The sequence below is a fragment of the Artibeus jamaicensis genome, unplaced genomic scaffold, assembly GCF_021234435.1.
Source record: "Artibeus jamaicensis isolate MK-2021 breed Jamaican fruit bat unplaced genomic scaffold, CSHL_Jam_final scaffold_1689, whole genome shotgun sequence".
NCBI classification, from domain to species: Eukaryota; Metazoa; Chordata; class Mammalia; order Chiroptera; family Phyllostomidae; genus Artibeus; species Artibeus jamaicensis.
Window position 1 is genome coordinate 7397641 of NW_026522029.1, and position 23646 is coordinate 7421286.

Genomic DNA, 23646 nt, shown 5'->3' on the forward strand with positions numbered 1-23646 from the left:
GCCACTTTTTTTCCTGGTCCAGGGCCCATTCAGGGAAGTTACTGCATTTCACTGTTGTGTCCATTTTCACTGTAGCAAGTGCTTTGGAAATGGAATTCCTAAATCCGAGTGGCCCTGCCTTTTTATTTCTCTAAAGGCGACAGCTCACCCAGAGGACACAGAGGACGGTGCCAGCAGCAGCCACCCCCACAATAGGGAAGGCCAGGCTTTGTGGTGAACTCCTTTGAAGTTCCTGCCTTCAGGACCACTGAGTGGTCATCTTGCTGCCATTCAAACTAGTGGCAGAGATTTTTCTACGGCCGCTTCAACGTCCCTCAAACCACAGCTGGTCGTTAGCTTTTTCTTCCTTCCCCCAAGATTCTGCCTGCGCTGTGGTTACAGAATAAGCGGGGATCGGGGTAATTTGAATCAAGCAGACTTTGTATGTAATTCAGGACACGCTTGGAGTAAAACATCAAGCCGCGTGAACTTGCCAGCCGATGACTGGCAGAGACCTCCCCAAAGGTGGTCCAAAGTCCTGCGAGCATTTGTGAGGCTGAGATTCGAGAGTCAATGAACAACTTTTAGTATGAGAGGAAACCATCTAATTTCAAAGCAGGTAGGCTAAAAGTTTAAACATTTCGATCTGTTTCTTGCCAACCAGACAGCTATGTCTTGGGTTCATTGCAGGGATTGTCTGCACGTAGAACAGACACAGCCATGCCGCGGAGGGCGGGGAAGGGCTCTCCTTACACGGAGGCCCTGGATGGAGGCTGGGGATGGATGGTCGTGCTTCACTTCTTCCTGGTAAGAACTTGCTTCCCCTCTCCTGCTGCCGGAGAGAGAGCGCTCTGGGGGGAGGCTCCGAACAGCCTCACGAGATCACTCTGAAATCCTTGGCATTTGAACGGAAAGGGAGGCAGAGCAAGGCCAGAAACTGCCAATGGTCACTGGAGTCAGGGCTCTGGGAGCCCCCTGGGGTCCCAGAAAGCTGAAGTCATCCACCTTGCCGGCAAGCGGAAGCATCCCCACCTGGTGTCCTCCCCACCGGCACTCGCAACCAATAGCTCTGCCCTGTCTGCACGACACTTAGGTTTGGGAACCATGATACATTGAACCTCCCCAGAAGCAGCACTGGGAAGTGCGAGAAAGTGTTTTTGGGGTGGGGTCGCCCGTGCAGCCCAGTGTAGGCAGATGGCTGGCAGCCACCTCCTTCCCTCGTGGGGAAGGGCTGGTCTCCTCTCTCTCTTGCCTGCTGCCCGCCTCCCATCCCTTCTCCACCAGCCACTATGAAGCTGGGACCACCGTGTGTGTTCCTGACATGTCTGGGAAGGGAGAGGAGGCAGGTTCTGAAATGGCAGCCTAGTCTTTCTCCTTCCTTCATAAGCAACTGGACTGGGCATTTTTTATATGAGCATGACTGTTTTCAGGGTGGCCCGTCTCACGGCACAGGACTGGATGTTGCAAGAGGCAGGGACCATGTCTGCTCACTGCTGTAAGCCCAGGCCCGAGTAAATAGCCTGGAACCCAGTTGGCACTTAATAAATACCTGTTGGTGGGGGCATGGGTGGACCAATGGACAAACTTTTGAATAAACAAGAAGGCAGGCAGTCAATGCTGGAATTGGAGAGACAGGGAGGGAACTCGTATCACATGTTCAGAACCCAGGTTTTCATCTTGAGGAGCTAATAAGATGAAGCAGGAGAGGGATGGGATCAGACTTGCTTCCCAGGAAAACAGCTTTGGCTGCAGGGGTGGGTAATGGACTGCTGGGGGCCAGGCCTGGAGGCAAGGCTGACCAGGGGAGGGGTGTTGCAATAATCCAGGTGAATTACGGCCCTAAACTGCAGAAGTAGCCAGGAGCTTAGAGAGAGTACTGATCTGAGCGATGCTGAGGATGCTGAGGAGGTGGATTTACAAGACTTGGAGCGTAACTGAAGCTCCGGGAGAGATGGAGCTCCGGGTTGTTGGCTCAGGCAGCTGGGAGGATGATGGATGCCCTTCGCTGAGCTGGGGGACATAGGCTGAAGGGGGGAATCAGCAGATGGCTTGATTTTTGGACAGTCTGGGGGACGTGCGGCATAAGCCATGGATGCAGCACAGTCTGTGTGCATGCGGGGTACGGATCTGCACCTTGAAATTGTGAGTCATCAGCATCCACGGGGCGGGGCAGGTCAAACACCAGGGTGAGGGGGAAGAGAAACTAAGGGCAATTACCCCTGGGGGAATCCATGTCCAGGGGATGGGTGGAGTCACCCACAGAGGAAACCCAGAGGCAGTCAGAAGTCAGCGATCTCCAGAAATGCAGTGTCACAGAAGCGGAGGCAGAAATGTCCCAGGGAGAATGAAGTCGACAGCATAGAAATGACAGTGGGCTCTTGGTGTCGTCACAGGGGAGTCTCTGATACCCTGGACGAGAGCCAGCCCGGTGGGGCGCTGGGATGAGAGGAGAGACAACCTGACTCTCTACTCTGTAGTTTGTCTGTGAAGGTCAGGAAGAGCTAAGTGGCACTAGCGAGGGAGGGTGGTCAGAGATTTGCTATTAATTTCTGACAAAGCCTGATGCTGTGTATTCAAAAGTGGCCCCGGTGGCTGGCCCAGCCCCAAGACAATATGCTAATTAAAATGACCTGTGAGGAGGTTCTTATGGGTTAGAGGAAATGACTGGGCTGGGTCAGCTGCAGGACAGCTTCTAGGAGCCTTTGTGTTGGGGTCAGCCCGTTGATGATGTCTGATGTGGGCCCCAAAAAAGGACTGAACCCCAGCCCCGCTGTCCAAAACATGAGGTAAATGCAGACATATCTAGTCTGCTTAAATAAAGGGAAATCCTCCAGGACATTTTTTAAAAAATATCTTTCAGTGGAACAGGAACAAAGTTGGAAGGTTACGAGTTAAGGGAAGGGAGGCAGGGTAGATGCCAAGGCAGACCTCGGCTTTCTTGGCATCTGCAGTGGAAGTCGCAGACTCGGTTATTAGAGACAAGTCATGTCCACTCACTGCTGCTGTGCCCAGGCTGCAGAGACAGGACGGAGAGGACAGGTTAGGAACTGGGGGGCCCAGGGGCTAGCCAAATTCAGGGTGCAGAGGCCAGCCCCCTTCAGATGCTAGCCCAGAACCCATGTCCGCAGAAAAAGAGGAAAGATGTTTCCCGGAATGGCACCTCACTGTGGCGTTCCTGGCTGACGACAGGGTGCGGTCACCACTCTGGGTTCGGAACTGGCAGAAACACGTCTGGGGCCTTTGAGGTCCTGGCAGGTCCTCCAGCCCCAGTGCCTGATAGAAACACTTTGGGAACACTCTGATTATGAGCTGTCCGAATGAGGGCCTGGTGAAATGTTATTCACTCTGAATACATAGCCCCGGTGGCCACAGCATTGTTCACTCTTCATCACGGAACACTGGTAACTTCTACCAACCTCACAATGGGGAAAACATATTGGGAGACTGACTGCCTCCTCACCACCCCAACCCCCACAGCCCCAGAGCACCGCTGCTGATTCTAGGTCCCTGACCGCAGACGAGAGATAACACTAGTCTGAACCAAGAGTCTCCCTGGGGACGGAGGGACGGCCTGGGTTCCTGAGCAGGGAGGGGGATGAGGTGGCTGAGAGGAGTCTGCCTCTGACCTGGCCGAGTGGCTGGAAAAACGGGCCTGGGGTAAGGGCGGGGTTTTCATCTGAGATGAGTCACCTTGAGTTGGAGAGAGACGGTAAAGGGTTCTAAAGAGGCCTCTGAAACTCCTGGGAGGGGACCCTGGTGGTCCAAGATAATACGATAGTAGTGAATAGTTTGACTGTTAAGTGCTAGTTGATGATCCCGAATTACGACGGTTTGAGCTAATGATTTTTCCACTTTTTGGTGGTGAAAAAGCAATAATAAATTACACGATAATTTAACGATTTTATTTATTTATTTTTAGAGAGGGGGGAAGGGAGGGAGAAAGAGAGGGAGTGAAACATCAATGTGTGGTTGCCTCTCACGTGGTCCCCACTGGGGTCCTGGCCCGCAACTCAGGCCTGTGCCCTGACTGGGAATCGAACTGGTGACCCCTTAATTTGTAGCCCGAGCTCAATCCACTGAGCTACATCAGCCAGGGCAAACTACAAGATAATTTAATGCTCTGTTGCAAAATAGTCTTTGAGTTAGACGGTTTTGCCCAACTGTAGGTGTTCGGACACACCTGTAAGGTAGGTTAAGCTATGATGTTCGGTAGCTTAGGTTTCTTTGATGCTTCTTCAAGTAAAGGATATTTTCAATGTATGACGGGTTCGTCAGGGTTTAACCCCAGAATAAAGTATTAAGTACTTGATGGGAACTTTCTGAATCTTCACAGTCCTGTGAGCTAGCTAACCTTTACTTCACCTCCGCTTTACAAAAGAGGAAGCTTAACGTCTATGAAAGAGTTCGCCTAAGGTTACACCGTCGGCGTCGGGAGGAAGTGGAGCCAGGAGCCAGGCCAAGGAGGCTGACTCTGCAGAACAGCAGCTTCCACACCACTGCGTGGGTGGCGATGAAAACCCGGAGCGCAAATGACTGCCTATGGGGCAAATATAAGACAAAGTGACATGAATACAGACACCGGAGGGGGACTTTTCAGTAGGTGGGCAGAGAAAGTGAAATCACTCACAGAGCACTCAGAGTCTGTGATTCTTTTTTTAAAAATTGAAGTTTATTTATTTTTAGAGAGAGGGGAAGGGAGAGAAACATCAATGTGTGAGAGATATATCAATCAGTTACCTCTTCCCGCCCCCTACTAGGGACCTGTCTTACAACCCAGGCGTGTTCCCTGAGTGGGAATCAAACCGGTGACCTTTTATCTCTCAGGCCGGCACTTAATCCACTGAGCCACACCAGCTAGGGCAAGGTCTGTGATTCTTAGGTAATGCATGGCCAGGATGAGAGCACAGAAAGTCGCCTTGAAAAACCAAGGCCACTGACAGAAAGAAATGGGAAGCTAGGAAGGCCCCGGGGACCTTCGGAAAGGTCTGCAGGGTGGGCGACCTTGGAATCTGAATAGGTGGCTTCTTCCCTCCCGAGCCCTGCTCTTCACTGCGCCAGGCTAGTCAGAGTTCCAGGAAACAAATGTCAGCACCAAAACAATCAAACAAACAAACCCTGACCTCAAAGGAGTGCTCCTACTAGTGGAGGGGGGAGGTGGTGCAGATAAGGAGGGTTAGGTGGGGCACAGGAAAAGGAAGGGCACCTGACCCAACCAGGTGACCTCGTTTACTCTCGTTCCCCTGGTGCAAATTAACAGCAGCCAAAAAGTGTTTTCAATTTGGATACATTATATAGTTACCCTATTTATATGTGAAGCGAGGGGCAGGGTACTCAGCTCGAGCTGAGTGAGAGCAAATGTAACCTAAGAATTGATGGGAACAATTCATCTTTTGGCCCTTAGTTTCTCTCACTAAGGTAAGTGGACTTGGTTCACGTCACTCAAAAAACAGCAGGGTAGCGGTTGGTCTGGAGTCAGTCTCTTTAGGTTCCGCTCTCGGCTCCAGCACCTCCGTCTTCAGCAACTTTTAAGCTCTAACCGTTGGTTTCCTGATCTCTACTACAACAGTGACCCACCTATTCCACAGCCTTGGATGGATTCAATGAGGCACTTACAATGTAAGGTGCTCAGAGAAACCCTCAGGGGGTGACCACCCTGCAAAATATCAAATGTCCGAGGAATCACCCCGAGACCTGGTAAATGCTGGGGGAATCAGAACCTCGGAGTGGTTGTGACCTCCTCTGTAGGGGCTGGTTCACCACCTGACTGGGACTCTGGTCTGCTTTTTAGGTAAACGTGTTTGTGTTGGGAATGATAAAGACTTTTGCGGTTTTCTTTGTGGTTTTTCAAGAAGAGTTTGAAAGCACCTCGGAGCAAACTGGGTGGATCGGCTCCATCATGGCATCGGTCTCTTTTTCTGGAGGTATGAAGCCGCCCATAAGCTCGCTGTCCAAGGAGTGGGATCGCAGAGGGTGGGCATTTCCAAGACTCATCTGTCATTCAAGACACGACCGTGGCATTGCTGACTCAGGCTCATTTGTTAATGTGTAAAGCTGAGCAAAGTCAAGACTTGCTTGCAGTGTTAAGTCTCTCCACAAGACTTGGCAAAGTTGGAAAAATTCGAGCTTGAGCAAAGCAAGTTAAAGAATCCAACTATTTAATTCCATCGCTGAATGTTTCACACTTTGTTCCTTTCCACGGGGCCTTAACCAGGGCTCAGTGAGCCAGTCACTCGCTGGGCAGTCAGATCCTGGAGTCCTGGTTTGATGGTCTCAGCCTATTCAAAACAAATGCAGAGCCACTTCCTGTTCCTTTAGTTCTGCATGGAGCTGCCATGGGGTGGAGATTAATGAGCAAAGCTCGTTCAAGTCATAGGTCACCAGATGCAATCTCATTTTATGGAGGTTTTGCAATGTGTTTTGAGTAATTCTTCCTTCCAAACCTGCATATTGACAGTCCTTTCCTTAAAACAAACAAACAAACAAACAAACAAACAAACACCCTCTTTTTCCTAAAAGCAAAATAATGTGGGACTGGGAATGGTAAGAAATCCAATATGGAGACCTCTGAAGAACATACAGTCCTCCCAGGTCGAGTCCTGTTTACTGGCAGCTGCTCACTTCAGCTGCACATCAGGAGGTGAGAAAGGCCACAGCACACTCACCTAGTACTGGCTTCTCTTTCTTTTTCCAAGGTCCCGTGGCTTCCATTATTGGTCAGAGATATGGAGAGAAAACCACCTCCCTTCTTGGGGCTTTTCTTGTTTCCGGTGCGTATCTGATCAGCAGCCGGGCTACAAGCATCCCCTTCCTTTTGGTGACTATGGGACTTTTACCTGGTGAGTCCACTGCAAAAAGGCTGACGAGGGAACTAGAAACCGTTCATGGTCTGTGGGTTCAAAAGGCTTATTTTATGGTCTCAGGTCCGGGAGAATATCTGATCCGGCACCACGGCACTTCATTTGATTCCAACCTATTGTTTTGTTTTTAGGTTTGGGTTCCGCTTTCTTGTACCAATCAGCTCTGCTGATAACTAGCAAATACTTCAAAAAACGATTAGCGCTTTCCACAGCCATTGCCCGTTCAGGGACGGGGCTGACATTTCTCTTGGCACCTTTTGCAAAAATCTTGATAGAGTTATACGACTGGACAGGTGAGTCATTCTAAGTTTCTGACCTATGAACTCTGCACCATTTCCTGTTCAGCTTTCTCCCTTTGATGGCTGGAAGTGAAGATGTTTGAAGCCAGAGTGGAAATAATTTCTAAAGGAAACACGCTCCTCCTCCCTGGAGAAGACACGGAGGAATCTTGAATTACCTACATACAGGATCTGCCAGTGGCAACTCCAAGTTCGGCCTGGGGGCCCTGAGGGCACTGAAACCCCTCCAGGGACAGCAATGCTCCTGGGGAAACAAGGACTCCCCTTTCCCCTTCCCTTCCACTCTTTCTTCAGGTTTTAAGAAAAAAAGCTGCATTAAAAAAAATGCCTTCTCCATCACCCTTACTAAAACAGAACCAAAAAAGAAAGCATTGGGTAAAAAGAGGATTATGTCCCTTAATACTTAGTCTTTTATATAGTCAACTATAAATTTTCACAAGTGAATGAAAATCATTCCCTCCACAGTTTTCTTTGTGCCTTAGATACTTGGATTAAGCAATCTTACATGACTGGGAAAATAGCACACGTGTGTGGATATGCCTGTTTCCAGATAAACATATACCCCAGGGCAGCTGTGCAGTCTGCCCTTTGCTAAGAATGAAAACTATCAGCAGTGTCGTGGTGAACAGGACTCACAGACAGCGCCGTGACGCATGAGCAGAGCCTCGGCTGAGTCTGTCTCTGGAAGCACCACACACCAGTCACAGCGCTGGCGGGCCACCCTGAAACCAGGCACCTGCTCAGCCTCAAAGGGGACACTGGCATCTGTCTCCTTTCAAGGAAATTGTTGGGAGATGAAAGGCGATCCCCTTTTCCACCGCAGTTTCCCAATGATTCCATCTTGAGGTCCTATGTTTATTACGCCCAAGTGTATACCCACCTCAGAATATTTAAAATCCCCATTTAAGAGACAACGTAATTGTTCAACATTTGAAATCTCTCCCCTCACCCTAAGAAAACCCTTATTCTTTTTTCCCTTAGCACAAATGACACTGCCTTCCACACCACCTACTGGGGCCACTTTTTGGTACCACATCTACAAAAAAACACCATTTTCACAAGGACATAGCAGTGTGTACAGCTAACAATTAAGTCATCACATCTAAATACTTTCAGTTTAAATCAGGGGACAAAGCAGCATCTTAAGGAATTGCACTGAGCTTTTAGTGGCAGAGCCTGAGAACGCAGTATCGTGAAATGACAAGCAATTTTTCACTTCTCAATTTCTCTTTAGGTGCCCTTGTATTATTTGGAGCGATCATTCTGAACTTGGTGCCTTCTAGTATGCTCTTGAGACCCATCCAGGTCACAAACGAGAACAATTCTGATGTGAAAGATAAAGGGAGCAGTTCGTCTGCAAGTGGCCTGAAGGCAGCGTGCGGGCCGGACCCATCCCACTGCAGGGCCACGCAAGTGTCTCTGGTCAGGGACGGTGCTGTGCAGAAGGCTGGAGCAGCCCGTACAAATGCAATAGACTCCCAAGATCAAAAGGAAGAGGTCAGCCACGGGCCAAACAGGAACAGGCTGTTCCTAGTAATGAACGAAGGGAGTTTCGAGCGAAAGGGTATCTCGTGGAGCTGTAAACAACTCTGTGATGTTTCTCTTTTGAAGAATCCTTTCTTCTGCATATTCACGTGGTCTCTTCTCTTCAGTCAGTTGGCATATATGGTCTCCGCCTTCCACCTGGTGGCCAGAGCCAGAACGCTGGGGATTGATCTCACGGACGCCTCCTACCTCGTTTCTGTTGCAGGTGAGAAAGCCTACTTCAACCTCACACAACCGAGGAGGAAGGTCTTAGTAGATTTTCACAGGTGCCCATCTGACCCAGTGGATGGACATTGTTAATTGGAAAATACTGTAAGTTTTTAATTTTTATTTTGGGAGAGAGGGAAAGCGAAGGAGAAAGGGAGAGAAACGTGTGGTTGCCGTGCACATGCCTCCTACTGGGAACCTAGCCCACAACCTGGGCATATGCCCCGCCTGGGAATTGAACCTGTGACCCTTTGGTTCACAGGCCAGCACTCAATCTACTGAGCCACGTCAGCCAGCCAGGGTATTTTTTAAAAGTTAGTGCTTAGTGGCAACTGCCACTCAAGGAAGCAAAAGAAATTCTAGGTAGAGAGCTTAGCACTGTGGTTGAAAGCTTTGGTTCTGTGGCTAGACTTCCTGGGTTCAACTTTTCTGTACTTCCAAGCTGTGCTACCTTGGGCAAGTCACAGGCTGTCCCTGTACCTCAGTTTCCTCATCTGTAACATAGGAATAATAGTATGCATCCTGATAAGGCCATTAGCATTTTTTTAAAAGATTTTATTTATCTTTAGAGGGGAAGGGAAGGAGAGAGGGAGAAAAATACCGATGTATGGTTGCCTCTTGTGCGTCCCCTGCTGGGAATCGAACAGCGATCCTTTGATTCGCGGGCCTGTGGGCCATTAGGATTAAACAAGTAATGCATCTTGAGGTTCAGCCCAGTGCCTGGCCCATTGTGAGCACTCTATAATGCTCTAGTAACATTTGTAGCTACCTTCCCCCTTGAACTCACAATAAGGCATAATTATGCTTGTTGAGGCTAATCACTAATGGATCTGCTGATATTTAAAATAAATTAGAAGTTAAAAAATAAAACAGTTAAGCATAAAAATGTATGGGAACAGGATGCTTGATCCAGTCCGGGCTCCTTCGCCTGACCAAAGAGGAAGCCTAAATCAGTGGGCAGGGATGAAATGGAACCGGTGTGCCGTTACCTGGCACCTCTCCGTGGCTCAATGCTGACTGCCTGCTTGCTAATCCCTTGCCCGACTATGTACCAAGTCCTCACAGACTGACCGCACTTCATTTCCGATCGCAGAGGCGTCGGCTTCAGCCTGTGCATGCACACAGGGAAAGCGCAAAGCTAAACTGGCTTTTTGTCAATCTAGATCAGATTAGGGCTATCCAACAGAACAAAAGAGTGTAACATTAAGACTAAGTATGTATCCTGGGAAACAGAAATGGTAGTGTTCTGTATTTTATTTCCTTTCACGCACGCATGTGGGGCGTGTGTGTGTACTTTGTCTGAACTGTAGGAAGGATCTGGAATATTAACTGCAGTTCATGCCCATCTCTTGGCGTTTAACCAGTACTTTCGCTTTCAACAGTGTAAACGATCAAGAATGTTTCATATCATGAAATTGAGCAAAAATGGGGTCCTTACATTTTATTCTAGTTACATCACAGCCCCAGTGTTCAAAATATAATCTCCCATTTCCAGATTTCCTACACGGTTTCAAACCAAGCATAATCAACTTTGGACTTATCGAAACCTCAAATACTGGAATATAAGGAGTTCTGCATTTTTTAAAGAAACGCCAGTCTTTATTATTTACACTCCAGTCACCACCCACCCCATGGCCCCCTGACTTCCCCAGACACGGACCCGAGGGCCTGCCGGCCTTGAAGAAATCGTGCTTCCTCGCCCACATTCAGGTCACTCTGAGGAAGGCTTCCCGAGTGCGGGTTCTCTGTAACCAGGGATTCCTAGCTTGGTGGTGTGAACCTTTTGCGATTTTATGTATTTGGAATACGTAAGTAAACGATGTGATCTACGGAGAGACACAGGAAAGCATCCTCTTCCTCCTATGTCCTCCTAGCCTCCGGTTGACTTAGGAAAACATGATGTAGGTGTTCACATTTTTTGAAGGGGCTCTGGAAATGGAATTAGGTTTCATGAGACCTTTTCAAAACCGTTCCAGGTATCACTGAGGTAGTCAGTCAGATTTTCTCTGGATGGGTTGCTGATCAGAACTGGACCAGAAGGTACCATTACCACAAGTTCTACCTGCTCCTCTGTGGCATCACCAACCTGCTTGCTCCTTTGGCCACCACGTTCCCACTACTCATGACCTACGTCATCGTCTTTGCCGTTTTCTCCGGTGGTTACATGGCACTGATATTACCCGTACTGGTGAGTAGACACGCTCATTAACATTGTCAAACTGTTTAAAAGCAGAGCAAGGAGCAGTAATATAACGCTCTTCCCCAAACAGAAGACATACTTTGCAATAATTATGTAATTAAAAGCCACCATGCCCAGGGCCTCAGAAACCCTGCAGCCACACCTGGTCGTCATTCATCTAACCTTGGGCGATGGAACGTGGAGAGGGCTGTCCACGCAGGAGAGAAGTGAGAGAAATACGGGACCCGCGGGATTCCATTTTGCTTAGTTTCCCAGGCCGGGCTTCTGCTCGCCTCTCCCCTTGAGCTCCAGCCACTCCCTGGCTCCTTCTGAGACACAATATCAAAGTGTTCTTGGCGAAAGAAGGCCCTTCCTGCCCAGCGTGGCTTCTCTTGCTGAGAGAATCTCTATGTATTTCAACAGGAGCTCTTTAAAAAACTCTTCCTCATTTTTACCCCCAAATGACTTAAGTCTTGGACACAAATCAAACTGAAATACAAACTCCTGGGTTGTTCTTAGAACCAGGCCCCCAGAGTGCCAGAACGCAGTCCCTGCAAAAGTTCTGGCCTCACGTCAGTGTTAGCTAAGGGCTGCAGGACATCCTGCGAGGCTCAGGCAAAAGCCCGGCCTCCAGGTTGACACCAACTCCTCACATTACAGTATCTTACAAACCAGTGGTTGGAACTCAGCCTCAGGCGGGTTGGAGAATACCACTCAGCTAGACTGTGAATTCCATTTCCTAATACAGAAGAGCAGTAAGGTTGGTGGGCGGGGGCCAGTACTCCTGAACTACCTATAAGACTAAAAAAGAAACAAAGAACCAAAGTTCCTTAGTAATGAAAGGAAAACACCACCTGCCCAGCCCTGTCACTGGTCCCTATCGGCCTCAGCTCTTTCTCAGTATCAGGGCACAGGTCATCCCCGTCACCTCAGGAGTCCATGGGTCACAGCCTGAGATGACATAAGCAGGATTTGCCCCTTGGTAGGCACAGGCGTCCACAGAACTCCCCCACGGTGTGGCTCATCTGTACATTCAGGATGCTGAATTCTGTTCCCTGCAGGTTGACCTGTCCGGGAACTTGATGGGTTACAAGATGTTGGGACTTTCCAGCTTCTTTGCTGGGATGGGTATCCTTTCTGGACCGCCTATAGCAGGTAAGAGGGCAGCCACATTCTGAGCAAATGAAATACAACGCTGACCCATGATTAGTAGTAACATGTAGTGACAACATCAGCTTAGAAGAAACTAATGCCAACTGTGCTATTCCTGTCCCACCCCAAAACTCCATCACCATCTGGGAGGATCATAGGGTTAACTCAACAGACGTGCCCTGAACAGGTTCTTCTATCCCCTTGGGCATGTTACAGTGGGGACTGCATGTATGTCTGCTGATTGGGGTAGACAATCCAGTTTTATCAGATTTTCAAACACCTATGTTGGTCCCAAGAAAAAGAACCACTGCCATTTTTATGTAAACAGGAATCTCTTTTAGTTCCTGAAACTTTGAGCCTGGCCCCTTTGCTCTGTAGCTGTGTCCAAGGCTTCTCAACATCTCTTCTTCTGGGAGAGGGTGGAGTCCCTTCATTTTCTCTCCACACCGAAGGGGGAAGGGCACCTCTTGAGTGAGGACAGAATCTCGAGGTGAGGACAGGGAGACCACTGGTAACACTGAATATGAGCACAAACTGGGGGAGTTCAGGTGTTGGTTTCCACTCACTTTTTACCTAACTGGACATGTAATCCAAGATTGACTGCTTATACAGAAATACTTCTAGGGAACAGAGTTAAGCTTTTGTATTTCCCAAACTACAGTTCTCAATGTATCTGAATGTACAAATCACTTCAACAGCATTTCCAATCACCCACAGAAAGGAATGCAACCTAAAACCTACTTTTGCCCCCTTCAGTCCTAAAGTGAGACAGAAAAAGGATCTGATCTTGCCCACTATCATTTTTTTAAAACTAAGTTATATAGTATTAGGTGTGCACCTGTATAAACTTAAGACTTAGAAAAGGCAAATATCTAAAGCGTATAAAAATCTAATAACAGAGATTAGTAGAAGGAAAAAATGAAAAAATGCAGGGCTGTTTTTTTTTAGTTTTAGATGAGGCAGAACGTACTCGGATATACCACCGAGTGCCTACCTTTGTGCACGCACACACACCTTCCCCTGCCTCTCACCCAGCCTGCACCGCCCACCCGGAGGGCAGGCTGGGATGCAAAGGCAGAACTGGACGCCGGGACTGGGGAAAGGACACCAAACACGAGAACTACTCCACGGCTAGTGCCCAGCTCAGTGAGATGCAGAGAGCAGCCCAATTCCAGTTTGGTCTTGTTTTGTCTGCTTCCCTCTGTTCCTTCACCGGCTGTCCAGTGATGCCCTTGAACTTTTCAGCCCATTAGACCAAAAGTGCAGGGAGGTGACACACACCAGGGCACAGAGCATCTCAGCCAGACATAAAGGCGAGTGAAGCTGCAGCACGTTTAGAGGTTCTATGTCCTGTGCCCCTGTGGGCCCACCTTGAAACGGACTCTTCGGAGCTCCACCTATGAGAAGACACACCCATGTGTGTGGGTCTCGAAATGGATGTTGGATCATGATCTTATTTTTTTTTTAAGGAAAAAGGATAGACTACAACAGCAGATTAGAAAACAGAATGTATCGCTTTATTGTAAAACTTTTAATTTTACACACACACCTATGTATTTTAAGTATATGTGATGTAAAGTATACTTCTTACCGCTGGTGAGTGAAAAAAAATCTACAAACCTTTTGTTACCCAAAGCCCACAACACCCTAGCAGTGTGTGTGCGAGAAAGGAAACTCACAGGAGAATCTTTACCTGTTAATTCTGAGAATATTCATTAGGCAACTATAAATTTTATAAGTTCTTTTAAAAAGTCAAAAGGAAGCACTAAAGCCGCTGCTGAAAGCTTACACAGATTTTTGTCTCGAGTTGCTCAGTGTCTTAAACGAGTTGACGATAACCAATACATGCAGTTAGGTTCCCTTCTCTACAGCAGGCTCCCCCCAACTCGGGCCCTTTGTGGAAGGGAGAACTGCAGGGGACCCTCTGTGCCTGCAACTCCTTGCTCTGTGAAGTGACAGAGGACTTGACAGAGGCCATTAGATGTGTTCCTAAATTCTGACTGCAGCAGTAACTACCAAAGAAACATCAGGAATTCTACTTTATAGATTCACTCTCAACAGGACCGGGCAGTTCCATTCCTGTCCTTAGCTTTGAATCAACCAACAGGCTTCTACTGGTTGTAAAAGAGTAAGTTAGTTCTCAACCAAACTTACATCTTCAAAACTGTATGGGATTCTCATCCTTTAACTTACCTGTCAGATCCTTCACTAGCGAAATTGCAAAAGCTGAAGTTCCTATAAAAGATCACAGGCATTTTAAACTAGGAATCTAGCACACAGTGAAACTTTCCACAGTGATCCTCAGTCAAAACACTAGTGAACAATGGGAACATCAGTTACCTGAACCGTATTTTTCTCCTTCCTGCATGGAAATGAGAAAGAAAAACAAGTTAGTCCTTTACGGCATATTTTAATAAAACACGGAAAGGAAAAAAAACATGGAAAACCCATAGGAATCTTAATTGCTTCTTGAAAATATACTTTTCTCTTTTAAAAATATATGAATATATGGGCAAGAAATTTATACACCTTTTCAAACCATGATTATGACAATATAGTAGGCAACAAAATTCTTTATCCAATCTTTGCTGAAAGTCTCTGACAGGGACTGAAATGGGTGTAAATTTAAAATGACGCCCCAGCCCTGGCTGGTGTAGCTCAGTGGATTGAGCGCAGGCCTGCAAACTAAAGGGTTGCCGGTTCCATTTCCAGTCAGGGCACATGCCTGGGTTGCAGGCCAGCTCCCCAGTGAGGGGCACATGAGAGGCAACCACACAATGATGTTTCTCTCCCTCTTTCTCCCTCCCTTCCCCTCTCTCTAAAAAATAAAATCTTTAAAATGATGCCCCAATAACACCTCCTCCACAAGCCACGCCCTGCCCACTGCACCCCACCGCCCGCCCCTCCCATTCCTCTCAAATACTTGGTGGCAAATCCACAGTTGAGACAGTGGCCTGCTTCAGACTGGGTGAGTTTCAGGGTTGTTCTGGGTTCCCCTGCACGGGTGACCAGGAGACCTAAGTGTAGGCCGAACGTCATCACTTATCCACACCCAACCGCTGTTTTTTTACTGGGAGCTGGCACCTCGGAAGGTTGTGGGAAAATTAAGTACTGCTATTTTAAAACATTATTTCATTTCTAGTAGATCCTGTTAACCAAAGTAAACCTGCAGAAAGCTGTACTAGTGCCTCTGGCAAAGGAGCAAGTGTATCATCACATTCTCCAGCACACAGGTCAGGTGTGAGCTGGTTATGTGAAATTCCTGATCTTCCGCCCAAAGGCATTTATGCTACAGGCTCAGTTTCATGTAACAAAACCAAGGGCCCCACCCATTACTGCCTGTAAACGAAAACTGAATGCAGTCCTCTCTCCTCCACGTGCCCCCCATTCCCGACTGATGGGTGTGCATAATACGCTAATATACATTTAAATCGATCGCAATCACCTTCTGAGAACTCCCTTAAAATACCACAAGCAATTTATTTGGTAACTCAGTTTTCACTCAATAATTACCCAGGAACTGACTGACCCAGCTCCCTGCCGGCTGCTGCAGGGACAGGGAGAAGACAAGGGCGCTTCTCCGAATGCTCCCCCACAGCTTGCTGAGTGGCTGTGTCGCCCACCCTGCCACACACGCCCGCAGGACTTAACTCGGGAACAGAACAGTGGTGCAAGCCTCCAGCCCTAGGTCCTAACAGAACGTGCGCTCTCCTTCCACTTCACTGACAGGAAATTTAGGGAAACCACTGTAACCCCCGTCTCCATTTTCTTACCCTTAAAATGAGGACTTTCTGAGCTGTCCTACAGAAAGAACGACTTAAATTCTATTAAAGCTTCACGCAATCCAGCACAGGTTCTTCACAAAAGTGGATTTTTTCAACAAACTCAAGGAAAGTCACTTTTTAAAAATATACTTTATTGATTATGCCATTACAGTGGTCCCATTACCCCCCCTTCATTCCCCTCCACCCTGCACACCCCCTCCCCCACCATTCCCCCCTTTAGTTCATGTCCATGTGTCACAAGTTCTTTAGATTCTGTACTTCCCATACTATTCTTGCCCTGCCCCCATCTATTTTCTACCTACCGTCTATGCTACTTATTCTCTGTACCTTCTCCTCCCACTCCCCTGTTGCTAACCCTCCATGTGATCTCCATTTCTATGGTTTTGCTCCTGGTCTAGTTGTCCTTAGTTTGCTTTTGTTTTAGGTGTGGTTGTTAATAACTGTGAGTTTGCTATCCTTTCACTGTTCATATTTTTATCTTTTTCTTTTTTTTAAATATTTTATTTATTTATTTTTAGAGAGAGGGGAAGGGAAGGAGAAAGAGTGGGAGAGAAACATCAATGTGTGGTTGCCTCTCTTGAGTCCCCTGCTGGGAACTGGCCTGCAACCCAGGCGATACTCTGGTTTGCAGGCCCGCGCTCAATCCACTGAGCTACGCCAGCCAGGGCCTTTATCTTTTTCTTAGATAAGTCCCTTTAACATTTCATACAAAGGCTTGGTGATGATTAACTTCTTGAATTTGATCTTATCTGAGAAGCACTTTATCTGCCCTTCCATTCTAAATGAAAGCTTTGCTGGATAGAGCAATCTTGGATGTAAGCAATCTTGGTCTTTGGATTTCATGACTTGGAATACTTCTTTCCAGCTCCTTCTTGCCTGTAAGGTCTCTTTTGAGAAATCAGCTGACAGTCTGATGGGAACTCCTTTGTAGGTGACAGTCCCCTTATCTCTTGCTGCTTCTAGGATTCTCACCTTCATTTTAATCTTGGCTAATGTAATTATGATGGGCCTTGGTGTGTTCCTTCTTGGGTGCAGCTTCTTTAGAACTATAGGAGCTTCCTGGATTTCCTGGAAGTCTATTTCCTTTGCCAGATTGGGGAAGTTCTCCTTTATTATTTGTTCAAGTAAGTTTTCCACTTGTCGCTCTTCCTCTTCCCCTTTTGGTTGCCCTATAATTCGGATGTTGGAATGTTTAAAGATGTCCTGGGGGTTCCTAAGCCTCTCCTCATTTTTCCGAATTCTTGTTTCTTCATTTTTTTGTTTGGTCATTTTTTTCTTCTGGTCCATTCCTTTGATTTGAGTCCCAGTTTCCTTTCCATCACTATTGGTTTCCTGTGCATTTCCCTTCAGTTCAATTAGTTTAGCCTTCATTTGTTCTAGTTTGTGACTAAAATCAACCAGTTCTGTGAGCATCCTGGTCACCAGTGTTTTGAACTGTGTATCTGATAGGTTGGCTATCTCTTGATTGCTTAGAATTATTGGCTCTGAAGTTTTGAGCTGTTCTTGAGCCATGTTTTGGTCAATTCGCGCCTGTTAGATATGAGGGGCGGAGCTTTAGGTGTTCACCGGGGTGGGATGACCCAGTCACTGGGTTGTGATGCTGCTGCATGTGGGGGTGGGGTCAAGAGGGGCAATGGTGTTTATTCTGCTCTGTCTTGGATTTCAGTCCCATCTGCTGCTTCCCGCAAGTAAATTGGGCCCTTCTGGTGCCGGTTCCCAGGTGTGTGGGCTTGGGCACCCTCCAGGACCCTGTGGGTCTCTCCAACAAACTCTCTTTGAGCCTGGGCACTTCTCCCAGCACCTCAATCCCGAAAGTTTTTCCAATTGGTGCTTTTAGGCTTTAATTCCCGTCGCTGGGGCCCTAGCCTGCATGGTCTGTCTCACTGTTCGCTCCTTCACCTGTGCGTGAATGTGTGATCGCAGTCAGCCAGCCGACTTGCGCCCTCACTGAGTCTGCCCATTGCCGCCCCACACCTGGGATCTGCCAACCGCCACTTGCAATCCTGGGTCAGTCTGGCCACTGTTTCCTGCCCGACCCCGCTCCGCCAGCCACTGACTCTGCCCCTCTTACCGGTCTGGCTGAATGGCTCATTGTTGTTGGACTTCCATACAGTTCAATTTTCTGTGTTTTGGTTGCGTTTTTGTTACTAAAACTTTGTTGTCTTTAAACTTGGTTGTGCAAGGATGCACAGTGTTTCCACCCACGCCTCCATCTTGGCGGGAAATCAGCAAAGCCACTTTCAAGGCAAAATAATTATGTCAGCTGCACACCAGGCTAAGTTCAAGTCAACTTGTCTCTAAAGGAGAAGAAGCACATCGTTCTCTTGCTATTGTTCACCAGCCTCGCACCTCATCAAAAACACCTCGGAGTGAAACTGGTAATTTTGTACCAAGGCATCACCTGTGTTTTATAAGCAAGGACGGTGGCTAGATGGAAACGCATCCCACTAAGCTTGCCTCTGTGCCACCAACGCAGAGAGGGTTTCCTCAGAGACGACGGGTCTGTTCCCATCTCTCTTCCACCCTCAGTTCAGGTACAATATGAAAGTCTCCACCCAGCCCTCACTCCCATGTGCCCAACCATGCCCTCCACATCTATCACTCATCTTCGCCTACCAGTTGGGAATTTCTCTACAGCCTGAAATTGTGTTCAGAAGACAAACGAACAAAACAACTTGACCTTTTGGTCTGCTCTAAGTCCCTCTGGAGGTTAGGAGTAAGTGAGAAAGCAGAGCAGAAGTCCCTGTGTCCTAAATCCTGAGGGATACATTAACACTCTGAACAGGCAAAGAAAAATCATGTTAATGATTTTTAATCACCCAGTGATTTCTCCCATAAACAATAATGCCCCATTAAAATTTTATTTTGATCCAGTTTTTCTAGGACTGATGAATCCCTACAAAAAAAAAATCACAAAATAAATTTCAAATAGCTCCTTAGTGTGGTTTTGAAAAAAAGAAGGGGGTTATTCCTTCTCTTGCAAATATATTCCTTTGCAAGGCCAAAGAAACAAGCTTCAAAATCCTAACACGGACCACAGTTCTTTTAATAAAATCCACAGCTCGGAGCCAGTAACGAGCCAGTACCTACCTTACTGCAAGTTTCTATCACGGGGCCTTTGGAGAGTTCCAGTCTTAAAAGCACCAGGGTTTGTATTTGCTAAACCACATTTCCCAAGATTACTGAAAATACCTGTACGTACTTTCCCATCATGGTGCATATAGGAAATATCTGTATAGCACACCCAAAGTGAAACAATGAGGCTGCTAGCAGCCAGCCAGCCAGCAGCTCCGGTAACCCCAGGGATGAGATAAGATCACTGTCTTGTACACCTTGGAAGTCTGCCCCTGGGCTGCAGCCCAACAGTCCCACCGGCAGGTGGCTGGTTCAACACTGGCTAACCACGTACAGAATTCTTGACACTAATTGGAACTAGCATCAAGGAACTTTGGAATTAAGAGTTTTGGGGTGTATGTCAAGTGTTCACGAGATGACCAACAGTAACTTAAAAGTGGTAATTCTAATAAAAAGGGTTCATAACTGAGTTCAAGTCCTGAGATACCACAGGTATGAATATTTAGACAGGATTTAAAACTCATTTTTAAACATGTATGGCTTAACCTGTAGTATGATGTTAAATTGTTTATTTATTATGAAAGATTTCATTTATTTTAGGGGAAGAGAGGGAGAGAAATCAATGTGCGGTTGCCTCTTGTGCAGCCCCCACCAGGAACCTGGCCCACAACCCAGGCATGTGGCCTGACTGGGAACTGAACCGACGACCCTTTGGTTGAGTGCTGGCTCAATCCACTGAGCCACACCAGCCAGGGCTAAATAGTTTTATAATGTTGACATTTTATAAAATGAATTTAGAATCCTATATACATATCAAAGAACAGATTTTTCTAATCCCTTCTGTGTTGACTATAAGAAAGTAGGTTTGCAAAACTACTGAAGTGGAGCCTTATCTTACTTGTTTTAAATTATCACAGGAAACATTATTAGACATTCTGCCCAGAACATGGGTTATAGCTACAGACATAAGGAAGTAATCTGGAGAACAAACTTTTGTACATAATCAACTGGGCGCCATGCAGGATGTAGGAGGCTTGAGGGGAACGAATGAATCTGCACGTACCTCAGGTGAATCCGCTGCAGGTAGCGTGGGGACACTGAGGAAATGCTCCCGGGAGACTGCAGCTCAGCAAGCCAGTTGCCAGTGTTCCCCTCAGTGTGGGCTGCACACAGACACACTAGCAGGGAGTGGACACTCAGGTGCACACACGCTTCCCTGAATTGTAGCTGCTACCTCGTCATGACTTTCTCTGCCACGTGCAAGGCTTTGACCACAAAGGAACCCAGTCTCTTGAACGTCAACGTATGTGTGTGTTTCATCTTAAAACAGCACACAGTAGCTTCTGAATTACCACCAACATTTCTTTAAAAAATATGTACTTGGAAGCATTAAACTGTTTAGGGTTGAAAGTGCATTTGTATATAGCTTTTTTCTACTGTTACCAAAAAAGTACAGAGCTCTGATAAAATCAGGCCAAATACACAGTGTTCTTTTGCTTTTCTGTGTGGGGACAGGCTAATTATTCCAACAAAACAGAGTAGATATTTTAATATTAACAAAGTTCTGAATTTCACTTACCTAGGGGCCAGTTAAGTCTAAGCCTGATTATGACAGCTAATACTCTTATGAGACAATTAATTAATAATATAAATGTGCATCCTACCTTTTACCTCATATTTTGTATTGCAGACTCCTAAAACTAAATACTCAACTAACTGTACATTACAATCCTACTGAATGGCAACTGGGTCTTAGAGAGATAGGATGAAAATACATACTAGCATCGCAATGATCAAGTACAAGAAACATTTAAAATAAATTATTTCATTACATTTTGCATGGAACTGCATGGACACAATTCTAAAATATGCTAAATATTTTAATCTTTAATGTCGCTATAGCAACATTCTTTAAGTGTATATATGTATATAGGTGAAATGGAAGGCTTATAAGCAGCGTTCTCTTACACTGTTTCAGGCCCTCTGCGATTTCTTAATAGCAACAACCATGAGTTTGCACTATTTTTAGTTGTGCTCTCCTGACCTTTTAGCGGCAGTATTTACCTCTATATCCAAGAATTTCTAGTCTTTTCCCACAATTATTCTTTCCAATACTGCTGTCTCGTAACTCACAGGTTATGTATGTACTGGTAAATTTGCTGTATTAGTGGGACTAAGGCAAGAATGACAAGGGATAAAAGGGGTGCTGATGTTTTCCACATTCCCTTCTTTCTAGAAATTTCTAAGGGAGTTGGGAGATTGGTCACCTATTTCTCAAGTGCATAAAGGTCAATCACAACATACTACAAGGACCTGTCCTAGTCAGTTTCACTCTACTCTTCTGCTTAACCCCAAGAAACGTCTGAGGTCATTGATCAAACATGGAGTAAGTAAAAAGCAAGTAAAAGTTAGCTAATTTAAGAGGCTCTAAAACATTCATTCATTACATTAAGAACAGGAAACATTAAGCTAATGAAACAATTGAAAAAACATTTTCAAGTCTGCATCAGAGCCAAATAAGGGAACAAAGAGGACAGGAGATAGACATATATAATCAAACCAGAGAAAGGGTACACAGTCTACCCATCCCACGAGAAATCGTGTTCCCAGATATAAATGAAAATCAAAAGACACAGCGCCAGCTCCACAAGACCAGACATCTCCGCCTATTTTGTTCACGGGTGCACCTGCCCACAGCACCCAGAACTGGGCTAGCACACAGCACCACCATTTTTTCAGTCAATGATCAGAATAACAGCTTTAACTTTCTAAGGACTTTTTGGAGTTTAAATACAAAAGCCATAATGTAAGTTTGCCTCTACAAACATAATAGGCACACAATCTCTAGAAAAGGAGCTGCCAGGTTTGGTCAGTAGCAATGCCCCCCCAGAAGTCCTGAGATGTTTTTAGGGAATCTATAAGGTCAAAAATATTTTCATAATAATAATGAGATGTTATTTGCCTCTTTCACAGTGTTGACTTTTGCAAGTGTTTAAATACTGGTACCTTGCACAAACATTCTTTGCTACTACACAGTTTAAAAAAAAAAAGTGTTCCACTTCAGTTCTAGTACGTGCCATTAGCCAAATGATCTCGAGGACCCTTCCCCATTCTTGCTTTGAAAGAGCATTTCAGGGCGAATTAGTCTTCATGGAACCCAACCAAGCAGTCAGTTCCTTTTCACCTGCTCTCTCGGTGTCCTGAACTTCCCTTCCTGCCCTTTCAGGGTGTACCATCTGTGACTAATAACTAATCCCACTAAAGTAGACAGTCTGTGAGGGCAGGTGCCACGCCTGCTCTGGCTCATTACTGTATTCTCAACCCCTAGGGAACACAGTAAATACTCAAGCATTTCTTCAGTGAAGGAAGAAGACAATCAGTTCTCTTTTTTCCTTTGGAAAACGTTAGGAACTCACAGTTACTTTCTTTGTAAGAATAGTGGCCTTCTGATAAGAGTCATCATACAATGAAATGGTATGTGTCCCTAATTGTCTGGGTCCACAATGACTTTTTCTCCACACGTTGAGTCCCTACCTCCATCTGCAGAAAATAAGACAGGCAAGGAGCTAGATTAATTTTCTAACGGGCCATGATGCAGCCTGGTAAGCACAGCAGACTCATTTCTTCAAGGACAGCTCATGGCTGAGAGGGACCAATGAGGTTTGCCTGGCTGACGGAAACCATTTCTTCCTTCCAGGCTGGTTGTCTGATTACACACAGACCTACGCCAGCTCTTTCTATTTCTCTGGCACGTGCTACTTCCTCTCCTCGGTCTCCCTTTTCTTTGTACCCCTGGCTGAGAGATGGAAAGGCAGAGCCTAGGCAGAAGGAGAGGACTGCAATCAAGTGCAAGCCTGGCCGGAGAAAAGCCAAACTAGCAAGCCACCGGAAACAAAAGAAAACCTATGTAGGAATAAGTCACTGGAAACAAAAGCTCAGAAGAAAAGTCTCCTCACATGTAAAATAAGAAGGCAAGCCAAATATGGACAGTTTTTAAGGTTCCTTTTTCCTTTAGCATTCTGTTGAGTGTCTAATTGGTAGTAAGAGAAGAATAACAGCAACTTAAATTATGCCACTTGTTAGTATTTAATAGGTTATAATTTTAATCAGTTAAAGCAGCTACCTTAGGTATTAAATGAAAATCAGAATGTTTTGTAATAATAAATCAACCAAACTCTCAATGGTGCTGTAGTAATTCAGTCAATAAAATATGTGAAGACAAAAAAACATTTTTCTTCATTTAAAGAAGTATTAAATATAGCCATTGGTTGATCAGAACTCTGGAATCTGAATATTAAAACCTTGTTTACTAACTGTAATGTTACACATCCCCTAAAAGTTTACCTTTGCTTATTCATTAGAGATAGTCTTTGTTTTCTCTGCATTATTTTGCTTTTTAAAATTTCTGTAATAAACATACATTGCTACATAATAAAAAGTAAATAAGAATTGCTCAAAAATAGCCTTTACTTCAGGATCATTTGAATAGTATTCCTACCCATCAACACTACTTTTTCACTACATCAAACTACCTAAAATAATCAAGCTGAATGTCTAGATGTGTCTTT

General features: G+C 46.0%; 1 protein-coding gene across 4 annotated transcripts; it reads left to right on the forward strand.

Annotated features, from left to right (window-relative positions):
* Positions 1-506: 506 nt before the first annotated feature.
* Positions 507-22995, forward strand: SLC16A4 (solute carrier family 16 member 4). 4 transcript variants are annotated; one of them, XM_037152478.2, is made up of 9 exons: positions 509-598; positions 670-786; positions 5768-5900; positions 6672-6815; positions 6968-7129; positions 8370-8885; positions 10864-11075; positions 12128-12221; positions 22776-22995. In XM_037152478.2, the coding sequence occupies exons 1-9, from the start codon at positions 569-571 to the stop codon at positions 22898-22900; spliced, it is 1533 nt and encodes a 510-aa protein (XP_037008373.2). In that variant the 5' UTR covers positions 509-568; the 3' UTR covers positions 22901-22995. The 4 variants fall into 4 exon arrangements, with proteins under 4 accessions (XP_053512038.1, XP_037008373.2, XP_037008374.2 ...); XM_037152480.2 differs by lacking the exon at positions 509-598 and adding an exon at positions 5546-5673 and having other exon boundaries at positions 731-786; XM_053656063.1 differs by lacking the exon at positions 6968-7129 and having other exon boundaries at positions 507-598.
* Positions 22996-23646: the final 651 nt, after the last annotated feature.